The 19,410-nt window shown below is 46.2% G+C and overlaps 1 protein-coding gene across 1 annotated transcript in view; it reads left to right on the top strand.

The window, feature by feature from the left end:
- SERPINI2 (serpin family I member 2) overlaps positions 1-19,410 on the top strand; it is a 49,255-nt gene that overhangs the window by 18,072 nt on the left and 11,773 nt on the right. Inside the window, exons 5-7 of the mRNA XM_033150588.1 lie at positions 10,278-10,473; positions 12,850-12,947; positions 13,604-13,690. Of these exons, the coding sequence (XP_033006479.1) occupies positions 10,278-10,473; positions 12,850-12,947; positions 13,604-13,690 (381 nt within the window). The remainder of the gene's footprint in view (positions 1-10,277; positions 10,474-12,849; positions 12,948-13,603; positions 13,691-19,410) is intronic.

The raw sequence follows: 19,410 nt of genomic DNA, 5'->3' as shown, positions 1-19,410 counted from the left end.
AGACTTGACATATATATCTTGAACAAATCCGAGAATGACCAATTCTTTGACCAAAGGAAATATTTCAAATAAGGCATATAAATGTTACCACATTTTTAAACTACAACTTTTGCAAGCACAACGTGGAGATTTAGGATTACTGAAATAAAACATATATGTATAAATATATCTATGACTAGAACTGCACAAAGATGATGTTTTTAACCTTACATAAACATTTCCATATCATCAAAATTGTGACGCTCTAAATGGAAACCATTGCAGAAAAGCTTTGCATATATAAACATCCATATCATTAATTATCAAGCTATATGGAAAACACATGTAATATGCGAGGCGGATATTTCAAGAAGCATACAAAGGCAAATATGCAATTTTTACAAGTACAATATAAAGTACAAGACAGGTTTAGAACTGCAACATGGTGTTGGAGAGGAGGATGAAGACGATGAGTGAGTTGCCGGTCGTCTTCTTCTCCGACTACACATGACCATGTAGAAGAAATAGTCCTGGAACTCAGGAAAAGTTCATGGAGCTCAGGAAAGTACTGAAACATCGAGCTCTGAAGAAACAACGATACCTGTAGAAGAAAGGAGGTTAAGCAAGCAAATCAAGGTGATCTGCTAGTGAGTGCAGGTATGAGAGTAACTGGAACAAATCTAGGCAGCCAGGAACCAGAGGCCGCCCAGAGGCAAACAAAAGGCCTAGGCAGTAGGAGGGTAAGGCAAACTGCCCAGAACTCAACTGGTGCTGTTAGTTGAGCACTTTTGAAGAATTGCTGCATTTGACACTGGAAACTAGTGCAGCCAAACAACAAGGTGGATATTCTCAACTTGGTTCCTTAGCTCTCCAAGGGCGCACACATCTGGCAGGCACCCAAACAGCCTTTTCTTCAAGGGCAACGGCAGCATACCCACGACCCCAAGTGATGAGTGGAACTGGTCCTCGCCATTCAATGTCAGGCAAGAGGCGATAAGGGACCAAAGGTCGAGGAAGCTGTTCTTCTTTCTTGAAGTGGAGATCCACTGGGGAATGAGGCTTGTTATGTGGAAAGAGAAGAAAATTTAAGGTGAACAGCACCTTTGCAACTGCCAAAGGGATCTCCGAGGCTGGAAGGTGACGTCCTGCGGTCTGTTTGTGGAGCAGAGTTTTGAAAGTGAGGTGTGTCCTTTCAATGAGAGCTTGGCCTGTCGAATTAAACGGAATCCCGTGGGATAGGGAAATATTCCATTGCACACAAAAGTCATTAAAGGCCTGAGAAGCATAGGCCGGGCCATTATCTGTTTTAATGGCTTGAGGTTTTCCCATAACTGAAAAGGTTCTCATGCAGTGCTGTATGACGTGCCTCGTAGTTTCTCCCTTCAGTGCTGTAGCCCAAATGAAACCTGAAAAGGTGTCCACTGTGACATGCAACTTAGACATTGGAGCAAGGGCTGGGACATGTGTCACATCCATCTGCCACAGCTGATTCGCCTCCGTGCCTCGAGGATTTACAGCGTCAAATGGCAAGCAGATAGGAGACTTGGAGCACGAAGGGCAGCATGAAATAATGTCCCTTGCTTGTGACATTGGAATGTTGAAGGTCTTGTGTAGAACCTTTGCTGATTGGTGGAAAGTTTCATGGCTTGTCACAGGATTATCGAACAAGGAGAAAGCTAGAGTCCTGAGGGCAGCGTCTGCTACTGCATTTCCTTCCACCAGGAATCCTGGAAGGTTAGAATGAGAGCGCAAGTGTGCAGCAAAAAAGGGAAATGAACGTCTCTGTAGTAGTTCTTGAAGCTGTGCGAACAGATTAAAGAGATTTTCGTCCATGGACGGAGACAGATAAGCAACTGGAAGCGATGATAACAGTCTATATACATACTGAGAATCTACAACGAGGTTGAATGCTTCTGTAGTGAAAGTTTTAAAAGCGAGAATCACTGCTGCCAGTTCCGATCTTTGTGCTGAAAGTTGTTTCTCTGTAAACACAGTTTTCCATTGTCCATCCTCCTTCCATGCAAGGACACCATAGGAAGAGGAGCCATCTGTGAACAGAGTTTTTGCAGTGGGAATAGGCTGAAGCACCAACATGGATGAAAGGTGATAGTTTACTTGTTGCAACAAAATGAATCTTTTGTCCTTAGGAGGATTATACAAGAATGAACCGACAAAATCTGCAATAGCAATTTGGAAACTATCTGAAAACTGAATCAAAGTTAGTACTTGTTCTTGAGAGAAAGGAAGGTAGATGGAAAGCAGATCATTTCCACTCAGGCGAATTGCACGGCCTCTGCACTTAACAAGGAGATCAGCAACAGCGTCCATACTGGGGTACACATTCCTTTGAGGCGTGTGCGAAAGATGAATCCACTCCACGATTGCCACCTTTGAGGAAGTATCCGGAACGTATAAGGCTGCTGTCGGCAATCTTGGTGTAGTGAAGATAGCACATGAAAGAGCGCAGTTGGCTGTTGGCACACGATCTACAGCTATTTGGTGCAGTTTTGTGTTTACCCCTTGTAAAGCAAGACGCATCTCAGAAGTGCATGGAATAACATCTGAAGGAGATGTATGTCCCTTAAGAGCAGAAAACAATGGCGAGAGTTCAGATGTTGGAACTGCTAGAGACTTTCGAGCCCAGTTTATCTGTCCCAAGAGATGCTGCAATTGTGTTAAGGTAAAGGACTCTGGGATGACTATGCTTGGCATCTCTGGCAGGGCTGTGTCTTGAAGCAGTCTGTGACCCAAGTAATGAAATGGAGCAGTGCGCTGTACCTTTTCTGGGGCAATACAAAGCCCAAAAGAGTTCAGGATGCGCGTAAGATGCTCAATATGATGCTCTGAGACCTTTTCTCCATGTATCAAGATGTCATCCATGTAATGACAAACTTCTAAGGCTGGATATTGTGCTCTGAAAGGCTGTAATGCTTTATCTACAAAGTTCTGGCAGAGAGTCGGCGAATTCACCATTCCTTGAGGGAGTACCTTCCAAGAGTATCTGGAAGCTGGTCTGGTGTTATTGAACACAGGTAGAGTGAAAGCGAACTTTTCTTGATCTGCAGGTGCCAGTGGAATGGTAAAGAAACAATCTTTAAGATCGATGATTGCAAGCTGATGGTTTCTAGGAATGAGGTTAGGGTTAGGAAGTCCACATTGAAGGGGACCCATTGGAACAATTCTTTCGTTGATTTTTCTCAGGTCTTGAAGCAAACGCCATTTTCCACTTTTCTTCTTGATGACGAAAATTGGAGTGTTCCAAGGGCTATTAGAGGGTTGCACACGATCCTGGTGTAGCAGCTCTTTGATTAGGGCCTCTGCTGCAGCGAGCTTTTCTGACGTCAGCGCCCATTGGTCGACCCATACAGGGGGTCCTTCCTTCCATGTGAGTGGAAGAGCATGTACTGGCGCTGATGCAAAGGCCCACATCAAAAATGCGTATGGACAACAGTTCTTGCTTTAGACAATAAGTCTCTACCCCAAAGGGTGATAGGCACATCCATAACAAGTGGACGGAGCTGCACCATGGAGCCTGAGTCTGACTGGAAGGTAATCGGATGCACGCTCTGGTGGGCGGGTTCGAAACCTCCGACTCCGAAGACTTCCTGGGTGACAGTCGTTGCCCACTGGTCAGGCCAATCTTTTCTGGCGATCACTGTAACATCTGCGCCTGTATCAAGAAGACCCTTGATCTTTCGTCCACCCATTTCTAAGACGAGATGAGGGCGTTCTTCTGTAATCTTGATTAGCGCCATTGCTGCCTGAGGAGGCAAAGAGTCTACAGGAGCTGTAGGCGTAGAAGTAAGCAAATAGAGTCTGGCAATTTCCAAACCTTTTGTTAGGACACAAGGAACAGTTGAAAATCCTGGAATCAGCAACTGCGATGAATCTGTGATTCGAACTAGGCCTGCAGTCAGTGTGACTGTGGCAGGGAGGCGATCCATCCTAGGCAGGATAAGGCAAATTGAGGTGTCTGGGAATGGACCACGAATGGATGTTGGCAATTGCTGAGCAAACCATGGATTTGAAAAGTAACAGTCCTCTGTTAAGAAGAGTGGTATACCTGGGACAGAAGATTCTTCTTGTTCTTCGTTGGCAGTGTTTGAAGATATCTTTTTGGCTTCGGGTTTTTTGCACTGCTGAAGTTGGCAACTCTGAAGCTGCTTGGCGTTGAGTTGGCAAACTTGAGGTTCCTCTGTTGGTAAAAGTTGCTGATGCTGTTGAACCCGTTGGCATTCAGTCAGTTGTGCATCAAACTGGCAGGATGGAACTTCTTCTTTGACACGAGGCAGTAGAAGTTGTTGTTCCTGATAGTTGTTTGGTTGTGGCGGGCTGAGCTTAAAAGCTGGAGGTGACACAAAGGTGTGGACATTGTTAAAAGCTGGAGGTGACACAAAGGTGTGGACATTGTTAACTGGAGTGATGCTTAAGCTTCCACAAGAGGGAGCTGGCTCACTCACTTGCATTCTTTGGCCACACGGAAAGTGATCATCAGCTGGGTTGCAACTTGAACACTGCTGTTTCATCAAGGGCAAATGTCCTTCAATGACAGATTGACCTTGATTTGAAGATGAATAAAGCTCAGGAGTTGCGAGATTGATCTCAGTAGGATGTCTTCTCAACGTTGAAGGCAATTCTGCGATCAGAGGCTTGACTGTGATTGCTTGCTGTGAAGCAGGATCAACATCAGCAGGAACTGAAGGGCGGTCAGCAGAAGGTGAACTGAATGCTGTGTTCTCTACTGGAACCCTTTGAATAGGTAAGGCAGATGATGAAACCTCTGGAACCTGAATGCTTGATGAGGTCACATCTTTTCTCTGGACATCTGAAGAGTAGATATCTCTCTGGATCACTCTTTTTTCCTGATGACCTGGATAAGGAGTAGCGTTGTTCACCTTTCTGGGATGGTTGACCTTCATGATGTTCTTGAACTTGCACCCTATTGTTTTACCGGGGCCGGGGCGCGGCCCGCAGAACCGTTTCCCTGAACTGGAGATGAGGTAGGTGATGTGTTTTGTGGATTCAAGCGACAATCATTCGCCCAATGAAATCCTTTCTGACAGATGGGACATCTCTCTGGTGGCTTGGCAGAAGGCCTTGGCGTTGTTGTGCACTGCGACCGGAAATGCCCATCGCCTCCACACCCATAGCACTTCTTGACTGGCGTAGAGCTGTCTTGACGTGGCATCTGTACCGCAGCTGCCAAGAGCTGTGCTTTGTAGGAGTGGGTACCGACATTCTGGCAGACGCGTAGCATCTCAGTCAATGTGGCATCTGGACGAGCTGCAACTGCTGTTAGGGCATTCTTGCAGTCATCATTGGCATTTTCAAAGGCAAGTTGTTTTGTCAGCATGTTTCTGGCATGACGATCTTCTATCTGGCGTTCCACTGCAACAATCAGGCGATCCACGAAGTCCCCATAAGGTTCTTTTGGACCTTGCCTAACTGCAGCGAATCCTGATACTGAGCTAGCATCTGTGCGATTGGGTAGTCTGCGCCAAGCTTTGACTACAATGTCTGCTATGGTGACAAGTGCAGCATCAGGTATGGCTAGCTGTTGATTGAGATTGGAGTAATGTCCTGATCCTGTGAGCATATCTTCTGTGGCAAGTGGCGTTGCACGTCTGGCTGCTACTTCTTTCCACTCTTGCAGGCACAGAAGAGCATCTGTAGGCGACAGGAAGGTGCGAAGAATCAACTTCCAATCAGATGGCAGAAGTCTACTAGTGGACAGTCCTTCAAGTAAACTTCTAGTATAAGGAGCTTGAAGTCCATTTTCGCGTATGGCTTTTCGCAATTCACGTAGTGTTTCAAAAGGAATGGCTTGATATCTTGCAGGTTGTCCTCCATTAGCACGAATCACTGGAAAGATGTGCATTGGATCAGCACCAAAGTCTATTTGTCCCAAAGCTGCTTCCAAAGCTTGGGTTCTGCAGATGGGCTGCATTGCTGTAGGGTCTGTAGGTGGCATCAGTGAGTTTAAATCTTCTTGATGCTTTCCAAATGATGAGCCACTAGATGGTGCTAAAGAGTCTTTGACATCTGGATGCCTTGAAGATGGCTGACTATGAAGACAAGATGGCTGACTTGAAGTTGGATGAAGACAAGATGGCTGACTTGAAGTTGGATGAAGACAAGATGGCTGACTTGAAGTTGGATGAAGACAAGATGGCTGACTTGAAGTTGGATGAAGACAAGATGGCTGACTTGAAGTTGGAGCATAAGGTTGTTGGCTCTGTACTGCAAGTCCTGGCATCTGGATCATCATTGTTTGGCTTTGCTCTTGTCTTGGAATCTGCATTGGCATTGGAGGTGCTGAAGGGTTGGTAAATTGCTGTTGTGCTGCTTGCATTGAAGCTTGGATTGCTGTTGATTGGAAATCAGCTTGCTGCAAAACTGGAGCTGCTGGCTTGAGCGCGGCCTGCAGGGCAGCAGGGTTTGCTGGCAAAAAGGCTGCTTGCTGCTGCTGCTGCTGGATCGCTGGCAAAAGCGCGGCTTGCAATGAAGGAAGCGGGACCGTTGCTTGGAGCGAGGTCCGCGGCTGCTGCTGACTTGAAATCGCTGGCTGGTAAAAGGCCTGCGATGACTGCTGAGCGACTGGCGGTGGGGCAGTCCGCGGCGGGGCTTGAAAGGCCGACGGCGTCTGCTGCACCGGCACAGGCGGCAATGAATCTGGCAATGACAAATTGGACAAGGGCGAGTGCGTGTACGACAACGGGGCCTGAACTGGCTGCTGCGAGGGGGCCGAAAATGGCACAACCGCAAGCGGCAGCACAGGGGCACTATTAAAAGCAGTATTTCCCAAATTCACTGTTCCATTAAGCAAAACATTTCTTGGAGCGATTTGTTGAAAGCAGTTTCTTACTTTGCTCCATACTAATTGTACAGGAATTCCGATTTTCGGGTTGGCCATAAATTCTAACCCGATCCTTTCCCATGAGGCTAAATCTTTCGTTCCCTCCTTAGGGACCCAGGGACAAATTTCCCCAATGGTTTTAACTAAAAGCTCTACTTCTGATTCAGAGACAGGGTGACCATTTCTTTTCAAAAGGTACAATAAATCTTCACAAAATTTTACTTGAGCAGTTGAGAGTGAGGAGCCCATTTTTTAAACACTTTTCCAAAACTTTTCCTCCCCCACCCGTAGGCTTCTACTAGGGGACACCGGTTCTACCCGTAGGCTTTAACCGAAAAACCTGGCACCCGTAGGCTTTAGCCAGAAAACCTCCGCCCCCACCCGTGGGCTTCTACTAGGGGCTACCGGCCCTACCCGTAGGCTTTGACTGAAAAACCTGGCACCCGTAGGCTTTAGCCAGAAAACCTTTCCCTCCCACCCGTAGGCTTTTTCGGGAGACACCGGCCCTACCCGTAGGCTTTGACCGAAAACCCTGGCACCCGTAGGCTTTTGCCAGACCCTGGCACCCGTAGGCTTTTGCCAGAACCCTTCCCACCCGTAGGCTTTAGGGAAGACCTTACTCTGCCCGTAGGCTTACACTAAACTCCTTGCCGCTCTACCCGGGGACCCCTTGGGGCAAAATATACGCGCGCGACTTCTATTTACACTACTTTGGGTAAGCGGTGGATTTGCGCTACTGCAGCGAAATCCTGGATAAACCGGGCCGTTATACCTCACCTCTCAATGTCTGTTTCCGAGCCACTTCCGATATGTTGCCTTTAACCGGAGTCTTCGTGGAAGCGATTTTTGACTACGCTTTGCCTCACACGGGGCACCACTTGTCGGGATATGGGTGCTGGAGCTCCTCGTGCACGGCCTTGGACTGGTTATGCACGAGGTACCAGTTGCGGGGAAAGCGGCCAGCGTTCCGCGTGCTTTTGAGCACGGTCGCCGGCCAAGCCTCACAGTCTGAAGGATGATGAGTAAGCCAATTGAAGACTCTGATGGTGTGTGAGTTCCTAGTTGCCTTCTTTAAAGAAAAGTTGCCTCGTGAAATAAAATATATACCCTGACTCTGAATAGACGGACCAGTTTAAAGAAATAAAAATTTTACTTTACTCCCCCCTTTAACCCCAAAGGAAGACAGACACCGGTTGTATCTTTAGTGGCTTCGGCAGAACCCGCGTAGGCTCGTCCCCTAAGCTAAGTTCTCCTAAGCTTAAAGACCCTGCGCGCCCAATCTTCCGCGAGGCTAACTAAATGAACTAAAACCGAAATATCTTCCGCGGGCCTATCCCTAGGCTAACCTAAAAGAACCTAACTAAAACTAAAACCGAATGATCTTCCGCGATCTAACTCTAACTAAAGAAAAATCCATCCAACCCGTCCAGCCCGCTCCTAGCCCCTTAAACTAAACTTGACTTCAACTAAAACCCAACTAAAAGAACATAAGAAGAACGACGTGCCTAACCCAAACTGAACGTGCCTAAGCGGGGTGCCTCTGCCTTTTATTAGGGAACAAACGTGACATCATCATTAATACTTTAACCAATAAAATCACTGTTGCTGCCCTCCAAAAGGGCGGGAAGCAAGTTTAACGCTCATTAACAACTTTGAACATGACCGGATCTACAAAATAAAGGCGGATTAATCTTGTAAGTGAATCACACTATTCATTCATGCTTTCACTTTCACTTTTGCGCGCAATTATACCAAAAGTAAACCTTAAAAAACCCATAAAATAACCAATTAATTATGAATCCATGGCGGATCCGTGAAACGTATTCCGACAGGTTTTTGGGAGGGGATTTTTCTCCACGAAATGCAGACACTTTCAAGGAGAAGTGGCAAAGCAGATCAATGGACGCTTTTCTCAAAATTGCGAAGTAGCAATAGTGACATTCCAATTAAATCATGTGCATGTACAAGACAAATAATTTCCACATCTCAAGATCTCTGCTCGTTATTTCTGTCTCTTTCTCTGAATCTAACCTGATGTGTTAAATTAATCATGGGCAGAGCTTGTCAAACTCTTTCCCTTCCAAAATGAAGGACTCATGTGTGGATTTCAGTTTATTAGTGAGTTTGATTCTGTCTTATAAGGCAGTAGGGGGTCTTGAACTGGGGACTCTGGCAACTGGGTGACTGAGGTGCCCATGCTTTAACTCGCTGCACCATTGTGGTAGCTTATCAGGAGAAGCAACTGCCTCCATGCCATTACTGAAGATGGCCAAAGGCAGCTATCAATTCAGCCGTGGTCAAGTGACTCAAGGAACCAGTAAGTTTCCACTTGGTCTTATAATGCTGTTGAGTGTTCTCAGTGGCGGAGGAAGGGGGTGCGGTGGGGGCGTACCGCCCTGGGTGTCATCCCTGAGGGGGGGTTTTGACATTTGGTGCACTGCCTGCCCGTGACAGCACAGCACAGCAGCTCCCCCTTCCCCCAATGGCTCACAGTCAGCTTGGGTGTCACGGGTGTGTGTGGCACTGTTGCCCTGCACCCCAGGGTGGAGGAGACAGGCAGTCAGGGGACAGGATGGGAAGCAAGCAAGCAAGCGAGCAAACGACAGAGGGGGGAGGGAAGGGGAGAGGAAGGAAGTGGGATTGGTGGGTGTGCCTTTCATTCTGTTTGGAAGACGAGCGCCTACGCCCCCGGCTGAAGGGCGTGTGTGCCGCTCCATGTACCTGAGTGACTATCCCGTGCCTGGGAGGGCACCCTCCGCCCCTTGTCCCCCCCCCTGGGAGAGCGCCCCACTCCCCTCTGGAGCACGCCTGCCCTGGGCATCATGGGCATATGCTCGACCACTGACTTCTGCCTCCTCACTCTCAAAAAATTGATACTCGGAAGTGCTCTGGCTACCTCGCTTTACAGAGATTTCTAAAATACATGCAAAATTGGAACCTGATGGCTTGGCAGAGCATCTCTTACATAATTTAAGACGCAACGCAGAGATAGGTGTGAAAACTAGTGTTGCATATGCAAAATTCACCCTGTGTTAAAGAATGCAGAGTCAGTGCGGTGACCTATTGTCTTGTCTTCATGCCATGGTGGAAGGTGGACAGATGGGACCTGATGCCAGTTCAGAGATGACAGCAGGGGAGGACCGCCCCCACCGCCCCCTTCCTACGCTCCTGGCAGCACCTGCAGACCTTCTGCCTGTGTATTTGGCAGCCAGCTGGAGGCTGGCTCAGCTGGCAGAGCTGAGTGGAGGGATGCCTCCACTCAATCCAGACCAGCCACAGTCTTTTGCAAGGGAGGATTGGATTGCTCTGTAAATCTTCACCAGGGTCTAATGAATAGTCTGAAGCCTCTGGGATCCTCTTTCATTTGCTCTTGTTTTGCCACCTCTCTCCTATTACAGTTCGGTAATTAAGACTTTTGCACATTTTCTATTCTTTGTTTTAGGTCATTTCTCTGACCATAATGTGAGCTACCAAGTCTTGGAACTGCCGTACAAAGGAGAGGAATTCAGTTTCGTGCTGATCCTTCCAGCAGAAGATGTGCCTATAGAAGAGGTAGAGAAACTCATTACAGCCCCGCTGATGAAAAGCTGGTTTGCTGATATGGAAGAGGACGAGGATGTAGAAATCAGCCTTCCAAGGTATGTAATGACCTCTGTGGTGATCTGGCCTTCCTCATTATCCCTTTTGGTCTTAAATCCTTCTTGTGGAAGAGTTCGTGGAATTAAGACACTGATAATGGCAAACTGATTTACTGACCTGGGAGCTTTGCAGTTATTTAAGCTAATGGCAGTTTGTGCTTACTAATTTCTCTAGCGAATGTAAATGAAATTAGGGCCTATATTAAGAGCTGACAGGTACGAAACATCTATTCTCCCAAGAAGCACCTTGAAGCTGCTAATGGTCCCACGTGCTTTTACTACCCCTGATCCAGAGATGGCACCCCAAATGTAGATGGCTTCCAATGCCCATCCACACTGGTCAGGGATTATAGGATGTATAGTCCAATGACATCTGGAGGGCCAAAGGTTCCCACCCCTGCTTTAATCCCCTTTTCCCTTGTACTTACTGTCCCTGTTGTGTCTGTTTTTAAATGTTAGCATGCGTTGCTAGTGTCTTGGTGGACTGCATGGTTGGCTGAGTCCTTTGAGTCCTGTATAGCTCATAATAAACTGGAGGAGGGCTTGGTTGTCTGTCAGGAAACCTGAACAGGAACACTCGAATTAAGGGCTGAGAATAGGTTGCAAGACCTACTGGTTCCATAATATGTGTAACCTGAAGTTTAAAATAGCCTGGTGCAAAATAAATGAAGCAGTAGGTGGGAAAGAGTCTTCAGCAGTGTGTAAAAATTGAGGTCTCCGGGAGCTCAGATAGTGATCGTCTCTGGAGTGCTGAACAGAAACATGAGCACCCTTGTATTTTCACCTGCAAAGAGTTGTGGGTGGGTGAAGGGAAAAGTAAAATCTAGGAAAGCAGAACAAATGAAGTGGTGCCTGTTAATAGAGCCAATTCATCTTTAAAATACAGTATGGGTAAAGAGGAACCAAGGGCATGCTAGTAAAAGATACAAACTTAGATCCAATCCATAATTTAAGCAGAAAAACCAAGTAAAATAATTACTACAATTATTATACTCCAACCACTCTTATTACAATCAAGATGATTTATTACTGTATATCCCTCATAATACATCCAATGAAACTGTCAAAATGCGCCTGTCATAGCCTTCATATAATATCTATAAAGAAAAATTCAAAATCTATCCAGTGTAGTAAATCTTCTGCCATCACATCTCCACTTGCATGGGAGTAAACCCAATTGGTCTTAATGGAATTACTTCTGCGTAGGCACATATATTGTTGCATTGTCACACTGCCAGAGCCAAACCTCATTAAAATGCCATAAACGGCTTCTTAGATATATATTTATATTTCCCCCACAAATTAAAATGCTTTTCCTAATCTCTCATCTTGCAAAGCATGTAGGCTCATCAAGGACATTGTCTGTCTGAGCCTTTGCAGAGATAAATGCAGAGTCCTTACTTACCATTGCACAGTGGTACCTCTAGCTGCGTTCCGCTCTTGTTACAGACTTTCAGCTTACGAACGCGGCAAATGCAGAAGTGTTTACTTCCGGGTTCACCATGCGCACATGTGCAGAAGCGATCTGCATGCTTCGTGCATGCGCAGAAGCGATCTACACGCTTCGTGCATGCACAGAAGAGCTTGATCGTGTCGCGCACATGTGCGGAAGAGGCACTCTAGTTGCGGACTTTTCAGGGTGCGGACGTCACCCCAAAACGGATTAAGTCTGCAGCTAGAGGTACCACTGTATCTGCAACAACACCCTCCTCACCAAAGAGACCTTGGATCCAACTTACAACAGAAGCAGTAAAACACCCTCCCCTCCAAAGGACTCAAAGGGATCAATATTTTGGAACTTTTTAAGATCCCTTCTCATCAACTGGTTTTGTAGAGGGCCATGGCTCCGTGCCTCTTCCTCTAATCACCAACTGCGAAACCCCATTGCCATAGATGCTCCTCACATCTGGGATTGGCAAAGGGAGGCCAGATGGAACTGCTTCGGAGGGAGGGATATTCCAGGGCCCACCATATTCTGACTCTCCAGCTTGAATGAAATCGAGACATAAAGAAAGAAAATTATCTGTGGTGGACCAAGGATACCTTAATGCATTTTTGCGCAACCCAATTCCATACATTTGTAGAGGTTGTTCCATTAGGGTGACTGTGTCCCATCACCCTTAGCCTTTCCTCAGCCGGTCCCCGCCATCTTTCTTACGTCCAGCTCAGGGGGCAGCAATGTCTGTCAGCTTCCTCCTCCATTTCTGTGTTGCCCATGTAGAACTCAGCTGGGAGGTGGGCGGGGTCAAAACTAGAATTAGTTGGCTCTGCCTCTCGTTGACTTGGGCTCCACCTATTACTGGTGTCTCTGCCTTGTACCTAGCTGGTTCTAACGGGAATCAGCCAACACTGATTCTATCTGTTCACTTCCTACAGGTTTAAAATAGAGCAAATGGTGGACTTGAAAGAGATTATCCAGCCTCTCAACGTTACTGAGATTTTTAATAATGGCTGTGACCTTTCTGGAATAACAGGTGCTTTGATTTATTATGCTGATGGTTGCTGCTGTGAACATTTTATCTGTGTTTCTGGTCCTTATTGTCTGCTGTAATCATGTACTTTTAACAAAGTGTGTTTCAGCATTTCGTTCAAGGACAAAGGAACACCCTGCTTTGTAAACATATCAGGGTTTTTTAAATATATAAAAAGAGTGAGGGGTTATTATTCTGTGACAGAATCCTTGCTTTCCTCACCCCAGATTTCAAGCAAAGGCATTTTAAATAAAAGGACACATTCTACTCATGTAAAAACATGCTGATTCCCAGACTGTCCACGGACTGCATTTAGAAGGCGATTGGGCCGCATCCTGTCCCCGGGCCTTAGTTTGGAGACCCCTAGTCTATACCTTGCAAGGTTGACTGGACTACTAGTCATGAAGGCTGCATGCTACCTCCAGGAACTGAGGTTTTGAATATCGGTAACTGGGTAACAATAGCAGGAGACAAGTTGTGATCACACTTTCGGCATCTGCTTGGCCCCATTGCAGACAGGATGGCTGCATGAGACTCATCTTATGCTCTGAACAATCCCATGTGATTTCCTCCCCCCCCCCTTCTCTATAGGCAGGGTTGAGATTAATAATGACAGACACATCATATACGAACTCTTTATCATTCATGTCCCCTCTCAGATTCTGCTGATGTCCACATTTCTAAAGCCATCCAAAAAGTCTGTTTTGAGGTGCATGAAGATGGGAGTGAAGCAGCAGCATCTGCCGGTAATGACATGACAGAGAGCCAGTGTGGTGTAGTGGTTAAGAGTGGTAGACTCATAATCTGGTGAACCGGATTCGCGCCTCCGCTCCTCCACATGCAGCTGCTGGGTGGCCTTGGGCTAGTCACACTTCTCTGAAGTCTCTCAGCCTCACTCACCTCACGGAGTGTTTGTTGTGGGGGAGGAAGGGAAAGGAGAATGTTAGCCGCTTTGAGACTCCTTCAGGTAGTGATAAAGCGGGATATTAAATCCAAACTCTTCTTCTTCTTCTTCTTCTTCTTCCCCTCCTCCTCCTCCTCCTCCTCCTCCTCCTCCTCCTCCTCCTCCTCCTCCTCCTTCTTCTTCTGTCTATTGTATTTGGATGTGATGGGCTGGTGTTAGGTGCCCCAAAGGTCAAAGGGTTGCATTTTTTAAACTGTATGCACTTGTGGGCAATAATACTCATGGGAAATAATGGCACATGCTAAATGTTCGCTGGTTGGCACAAAACGTCCAGCCTATGGAAGGAAGTTGCATGTCAGGGTAAGGACAGGGGAGCCCTGGGAGATGAAGAGACAAGTGCTCTACAGCAGGCATGGCAAACCTTTCCTCCTCCAGACATTTCTAGACTACAAGTACCATCATCCATACACATTGGCCATGGTGGCTGGGGTGAATGGGAACTGGAGGTTGAGCTACATATGAACAAGCATAAGTTGTTGCGCGGCCAGGCGAAGTCCCCCCGGACCCCGGGGCAGCCCCTGAGGGAAATAACGACTCATGACAATGTTGTATGGGATTAAATTGGCCACAACTTTATTAATATTTCAGATGTAGGAAGACCTTGGCTCAGGCATTGGGCGTTTATCCTTCCCAGCCCCCCAGCCGGGGTTCTGGGTACCTTCAGGGTTATCCAGCCTGATTGGGAAGTGGGCTAGTCTGGAGAACATATGTTCAAGCAGATAGCCCACCCCCCTATGTTCGCTGCCGCTGGAAGGGGAGGGCAGTGACGACCCTGGGCGTTTGGTCAATGCCTCCCCCTGAGACCCCTTTAACGGGAACCCTGTTATCGCCACCGCAATGGGGGCGGGGGTCACCGCCCCACGCCCCCCCAATCCTGTAAATGACTAAAGGATTCCGCCCAAGGCCTGCAACTGCCAAAGTTGTGACGAATTGCTACGGGAAAGGCAAAACCTGCCAATGCAGGGAAATTCCTTTCCGGCCCTTTAACAGCGACCTTGTCATAGCAGCGCCTGCGTGCCTGTGTGGCTGTGGAAAAAAGGTGGTTAAACCTGCAAAGTAAACGTTACTTGAGGGTGTGGAGGGTGGGGAAGCTCTGAATCCAAACGGTGGCTTCCCAGGTATGACTCAATCTCTATTGTGTGTACTGCATAATCCCTCCTTCTACCTGGCCAATCCCCTGGAAACACCTCCCCAGCTGGGATTGGGCGGCTGCTAGAGTAGGTGGAGTCCACAGGTATCCCAACCTGGGAAGGTGAAGCCAGACCAACTACCAGGAGCTGCCACTGTGATCCAATGGGTCTCCTCGCGACCCCGCAACATGCGCACCCCATTTTATGTGGGGAACGCTCATTATTAATTAATTCAATTTATATACTACCCTTCATCCAGGGATCACAGATCGCAGTTTTCAATATAAAACACACACAAATAAATAACACAGTTACTACAAGCAAAAAGCAAACAAACACCACCCACCCCACAGTTTAAAAGGCAATAGATTGGCAAATTGAACAAAGGCCAGGGAGAATATGAATGTTTTTGCCTGGCACCTAAAGATATGTAATGAAAGTGCCTAGTGAGCCTCCCCTTGGAGAGCATTTCACAATCTCGGGGCCACCACAGAAAAGCCCCCACCCCCCAGCCCTGGACTCCAAGCAAGTTTTATGTGGCTCACTAATGTGCAGCTGAAGAAGAGGGTCCTTTAGAGACTGGAGATACATTATACAAGCACCAGTTCAGGTCTGGAGCTTGTTGGAGCTTGCTGGGTTTCACTGGGGCAAGAAAACAGAGGATGCAGTAGAGGGCATGGTCCTAATTTGAGGGGAGATGTTGAACTGTTGTTATTCCGTTAGCCCTCTGGTTTTCCTTTGGTTAACTTATAATTTAGGCAGGATGCATTTCCCCCCAAAGCACGAGGGTCTAAAAGTCAAGACCCAGAGGAGCCATTTGTTAGTGGCGTCAATAATTAATGACTTTGTAGCCTTCCAGACACATTGGAATATATTTAGGGCTTCTCAGCAGTCTAGAGCAAAGCAAAAGATGCCGCCTGAATTTCTATGATCTGAAGGCTGCAGTCCTAGAACTCACACTCATTTGGGAGTCAGCCACTTGGCTCTGTCTTCCAAGGTTCTTCCTGTTTAAGGGCTGAATTCGCTGGAAGTTCTTCTGCAGACATCTCTCAGGAATGCAATGGCCAATGGACATCTCTCAGGAATGCAATGGCCAATCTAATGTGAAGTTCATTGTTGTTCAATGGGCAAGTACTTCAAATGAACATGCGTCAGACTATGGCTGGGCTGATGCTTATATGCCTATGGGAGAGAAAAGTTGCTGTATTCTTTTGAAATGCATCCTAAAGGGCCATTCCTACGATCTCCCCTTAGCAATGCACTTTTCCAGTTAAGCAATGTGTATAAAAATTCACAGGGTAAAGGCATTTATTGGTGAAAGCACCATACAAAAATTGAGGTCATGAGAAATTTCTTTGCAAAATATGTATATTAGGCAAAATTGCATACAAATGTGTGCATAAAGAGAAATGCACACTAAAATGTGAGTGGATTTTCATGAGGACTTAAAAAATCATAAACTGTGCAAATTTGGAGAACTGTACTTAAGATTGGAAAACTGAAGAACTGAGAGAAACCAAAACTGACAGATTTGCCTATCCCTAATAACATTTATATTTCACCTTTCCCCAAAGGAGCTCAAGATGGTGATATACACGATTCTCTCCCTCTCCATCTGATCCTTGCAACAACCCTTTTCTGTTTAGGATTTATGCACACTTTCTCTTGTCCCATGGCTTTCCTCTGGGGAAAACTGCTCTTTAGCACCCAATTGGAATAAACAGCAGTTCTGGTTTTCTCTGAATTGATATTTGCTCCAATTTAGCACTAAGGAGTGCGTTTCCCCGGGGAAAGAGTGGGGCATGGGGGAAACTGCTCAGACCCATGCCTAGAAAGCAGAAGCAAAACAATGCTTGAGCATGTGCTGTCTAGGCACGAGACAAGTAGAAGTGCAGAGGAGCCCTTGGTTTCACAGGTTAGGCCATGGGTCAGCAAACTTTTTCAGCAGGGGGCCGGTCCACTGTGCCTCAGAACTTGTGGTTCTCAGAGAGCCAGTGTGGTGTAGTGGTTAAGAGTGGTAGACTCATAATCTGGGGAACCGGGTTCGTGTCTCCGCTCCTCCACATGCAGCTGCTGGGTGACCTTGGGCTAGTCACGCTTCTCTGAAGTCTCTCAGCCCCACTCACCTCACAGAGTGTTTGTTGTGGGGGAGGAAGGGAAAGGAGAATGTTAGCCGCTTTGAGACTCCTTTGGGTAGTGAAAAGCAGGATATCAAATCCAAACTCTTGTTCCTCTTCTTGTTGTGGGGGGCCAGACTATATTTTGAAGAGAGAGAAAATGAACGAATTCCTATGCCCCTCAAATAACCCAGAGATGCATTTTAAATAAAAGGACACATTCTACTCATGTAAAAACACGCTGATTCCTGGACCGTCCATGGGCCGGATTTAGAAGGCGATTGGGCTGGATCCAGCCCCTGGGCTTTAGTTTGCCTAACCACGGGTTAGGCTGAGAGATGAGGACTGGCCCAAGGTCATTTAGTGAACTTCATTGCTGAGTGGCAGTTTGAACCTTGGTCTTCTAGGTCATATGCCAGACTGGCTTACATGATCTGGACCTCTTCTGCAAGCCCAATTTTTCTCACAGTTAGAAGAAGTACAGATCAAAGACTTGAATGCCTGTGGTGCTCAGGAAACCCTGGACAGGAGTGTGCCTGCTTTGCTGACCGTTTTGTATGGCACATTTTTATGCAAGTGGTACAGTATATAATGTCACTTTGCAAATGATTACCTTCACTTAGCAAGGGTGTTAATAAGAATCTGAACAAAAGCTGATATTTAGTTTAATGGCATAGTTCCCTACTATCAAAGTTCCTTCTGCTAAAAAGTAAAAGAAAAGAGGAAAAAGGCAAATGTATTTTCAGATTTAAACCACTCTTCTAAAGCACATTTTGCAGTTTATGTGGCCCATTTTAAACTTTCAGTTTGACAAATGCCTGCAGGGAAGGTAATAACTATAGTTAAAAGTGAATATAGTCACAAATATGTCCTTCAAATGAGTTTCAAAATGGAGAGCCGTATCTTGAGATTTCAACTTCTTCAACTCAATGCATCTCTAGCAGGTTATTATCCTTGATAGCTTTTGAGAAATCCCTTAAGAAAATGCCATATTATAAAACAACGGTGTGGTGTATAAGAATTTCCCAGTAATGGCTCAATTGCCTTTTGATGATTTGTAACTATAAAGCAGCAGAGCGGGTGGGGTGGGGGAGAATGTTGTAACTCATTTTCCACTTGCAAAGATTTTGCTCAGAACCGTAGGTGATCCGAAAAGTGAAAAGCATTTAACAGGATTTAACAATTGCTTCTCTTCTTCTGAATCATATTTTGGAGGCTTAACTGATGGCACATGGTGGTTTGATCTCTTACAGGAAATCTTCTTTTTTTACTAAAAAGGTATAAGGAAGATTGTTAATCTGTGGCACATTCAACTATGTTAATACATAGGCATCAGTGTCCCCTTGGCCATGAAACTGATCTACAGTTCATGACGGCTGAGCGAAGTAGGTTATAAAATGTTATGCTTTTTCTACTGGAATATCCCATCGGTTGACAGGACAGGAGGAAGCGTTGCAGATGATTTAGCTAAGCAACTTCTATAGGCTGCAGCTCAGGGGTAGAGCAGCTGCTTTGCATTCAGAAGGTCCCATGTTCAATTTCCAACACCCCCAGGTAGTTCTTCCAACGTCCTCTGTCTGGAGTAGAGATGTTAGAGGAAAGGGAGTGGCAATACACTCATTTGTCCATCCCATGCCTGGAAAGGAAAGCAATCTAGTGAATATGATTGGTATTTGAAATTAGTGTCTCTTTCATAGGATCATAGAATTGTGGAGTTGGAAGGAACCGTGAGGGTAGTCTAGTCCAAACCCCTGCAATACAGGAATCTTTTGCCCAACATGGGGCTTGAACCCACAGCCTTAAGAACCTCATGCTGTCCTGAGTGAGCTAATTGAGTCAGTCCAGAAACAATATGCAATTGATTATGGTTTTCCCCAATTTGCATTGCACTTCCTTTGCATTTAAATGAATGGGGTGAAACAACATAATGACAATCTAACTATGTAATTTTCACATTTGATTTATATAATTGGTTGGTTATGAGAATCACATAAATTATGCAGTTTCGCAACAGTAAGGAATAACATATTTTTGGTGGAAGACGAACTGCACTGGAACAGAAACGTTGTGGCACGTGACAAAAATGGCCAATCAGAAAACCATGGCTTCTTACATTCCTACCCTGGAGAGTCACAGGCACACATGTCAGACATGACAATTGGATGGTATTATACATTCATTTAAGCATTTTGGAAAACTGTTTCCCACACACATTTGCTGTTTGCCTTTCAAGCACCTGCCACTTCAAGAAACAT

The sequence above is a fragment of the Lacerta agilis genome, chromosome 5 (genome assembly GCF_009819535.1).
Source record: "Lacerta agilis isolate rLacAgi1 chromosome 5, rLacAgi1.pri, whole genome shotgun sequence".
Taxonomy (NCBI): domain Eukaryota; kingdom Metazoa; phylum Chordata; class Lepidosauria; order Squamata; family Lacertidae; genus Lacerta; species Lacerta agilis.
The sequence above is the reverse complement of the archived record's forward strand: the minus strand, read 5'-3'. Positions and strand labels throughout refer to the sequence as shown.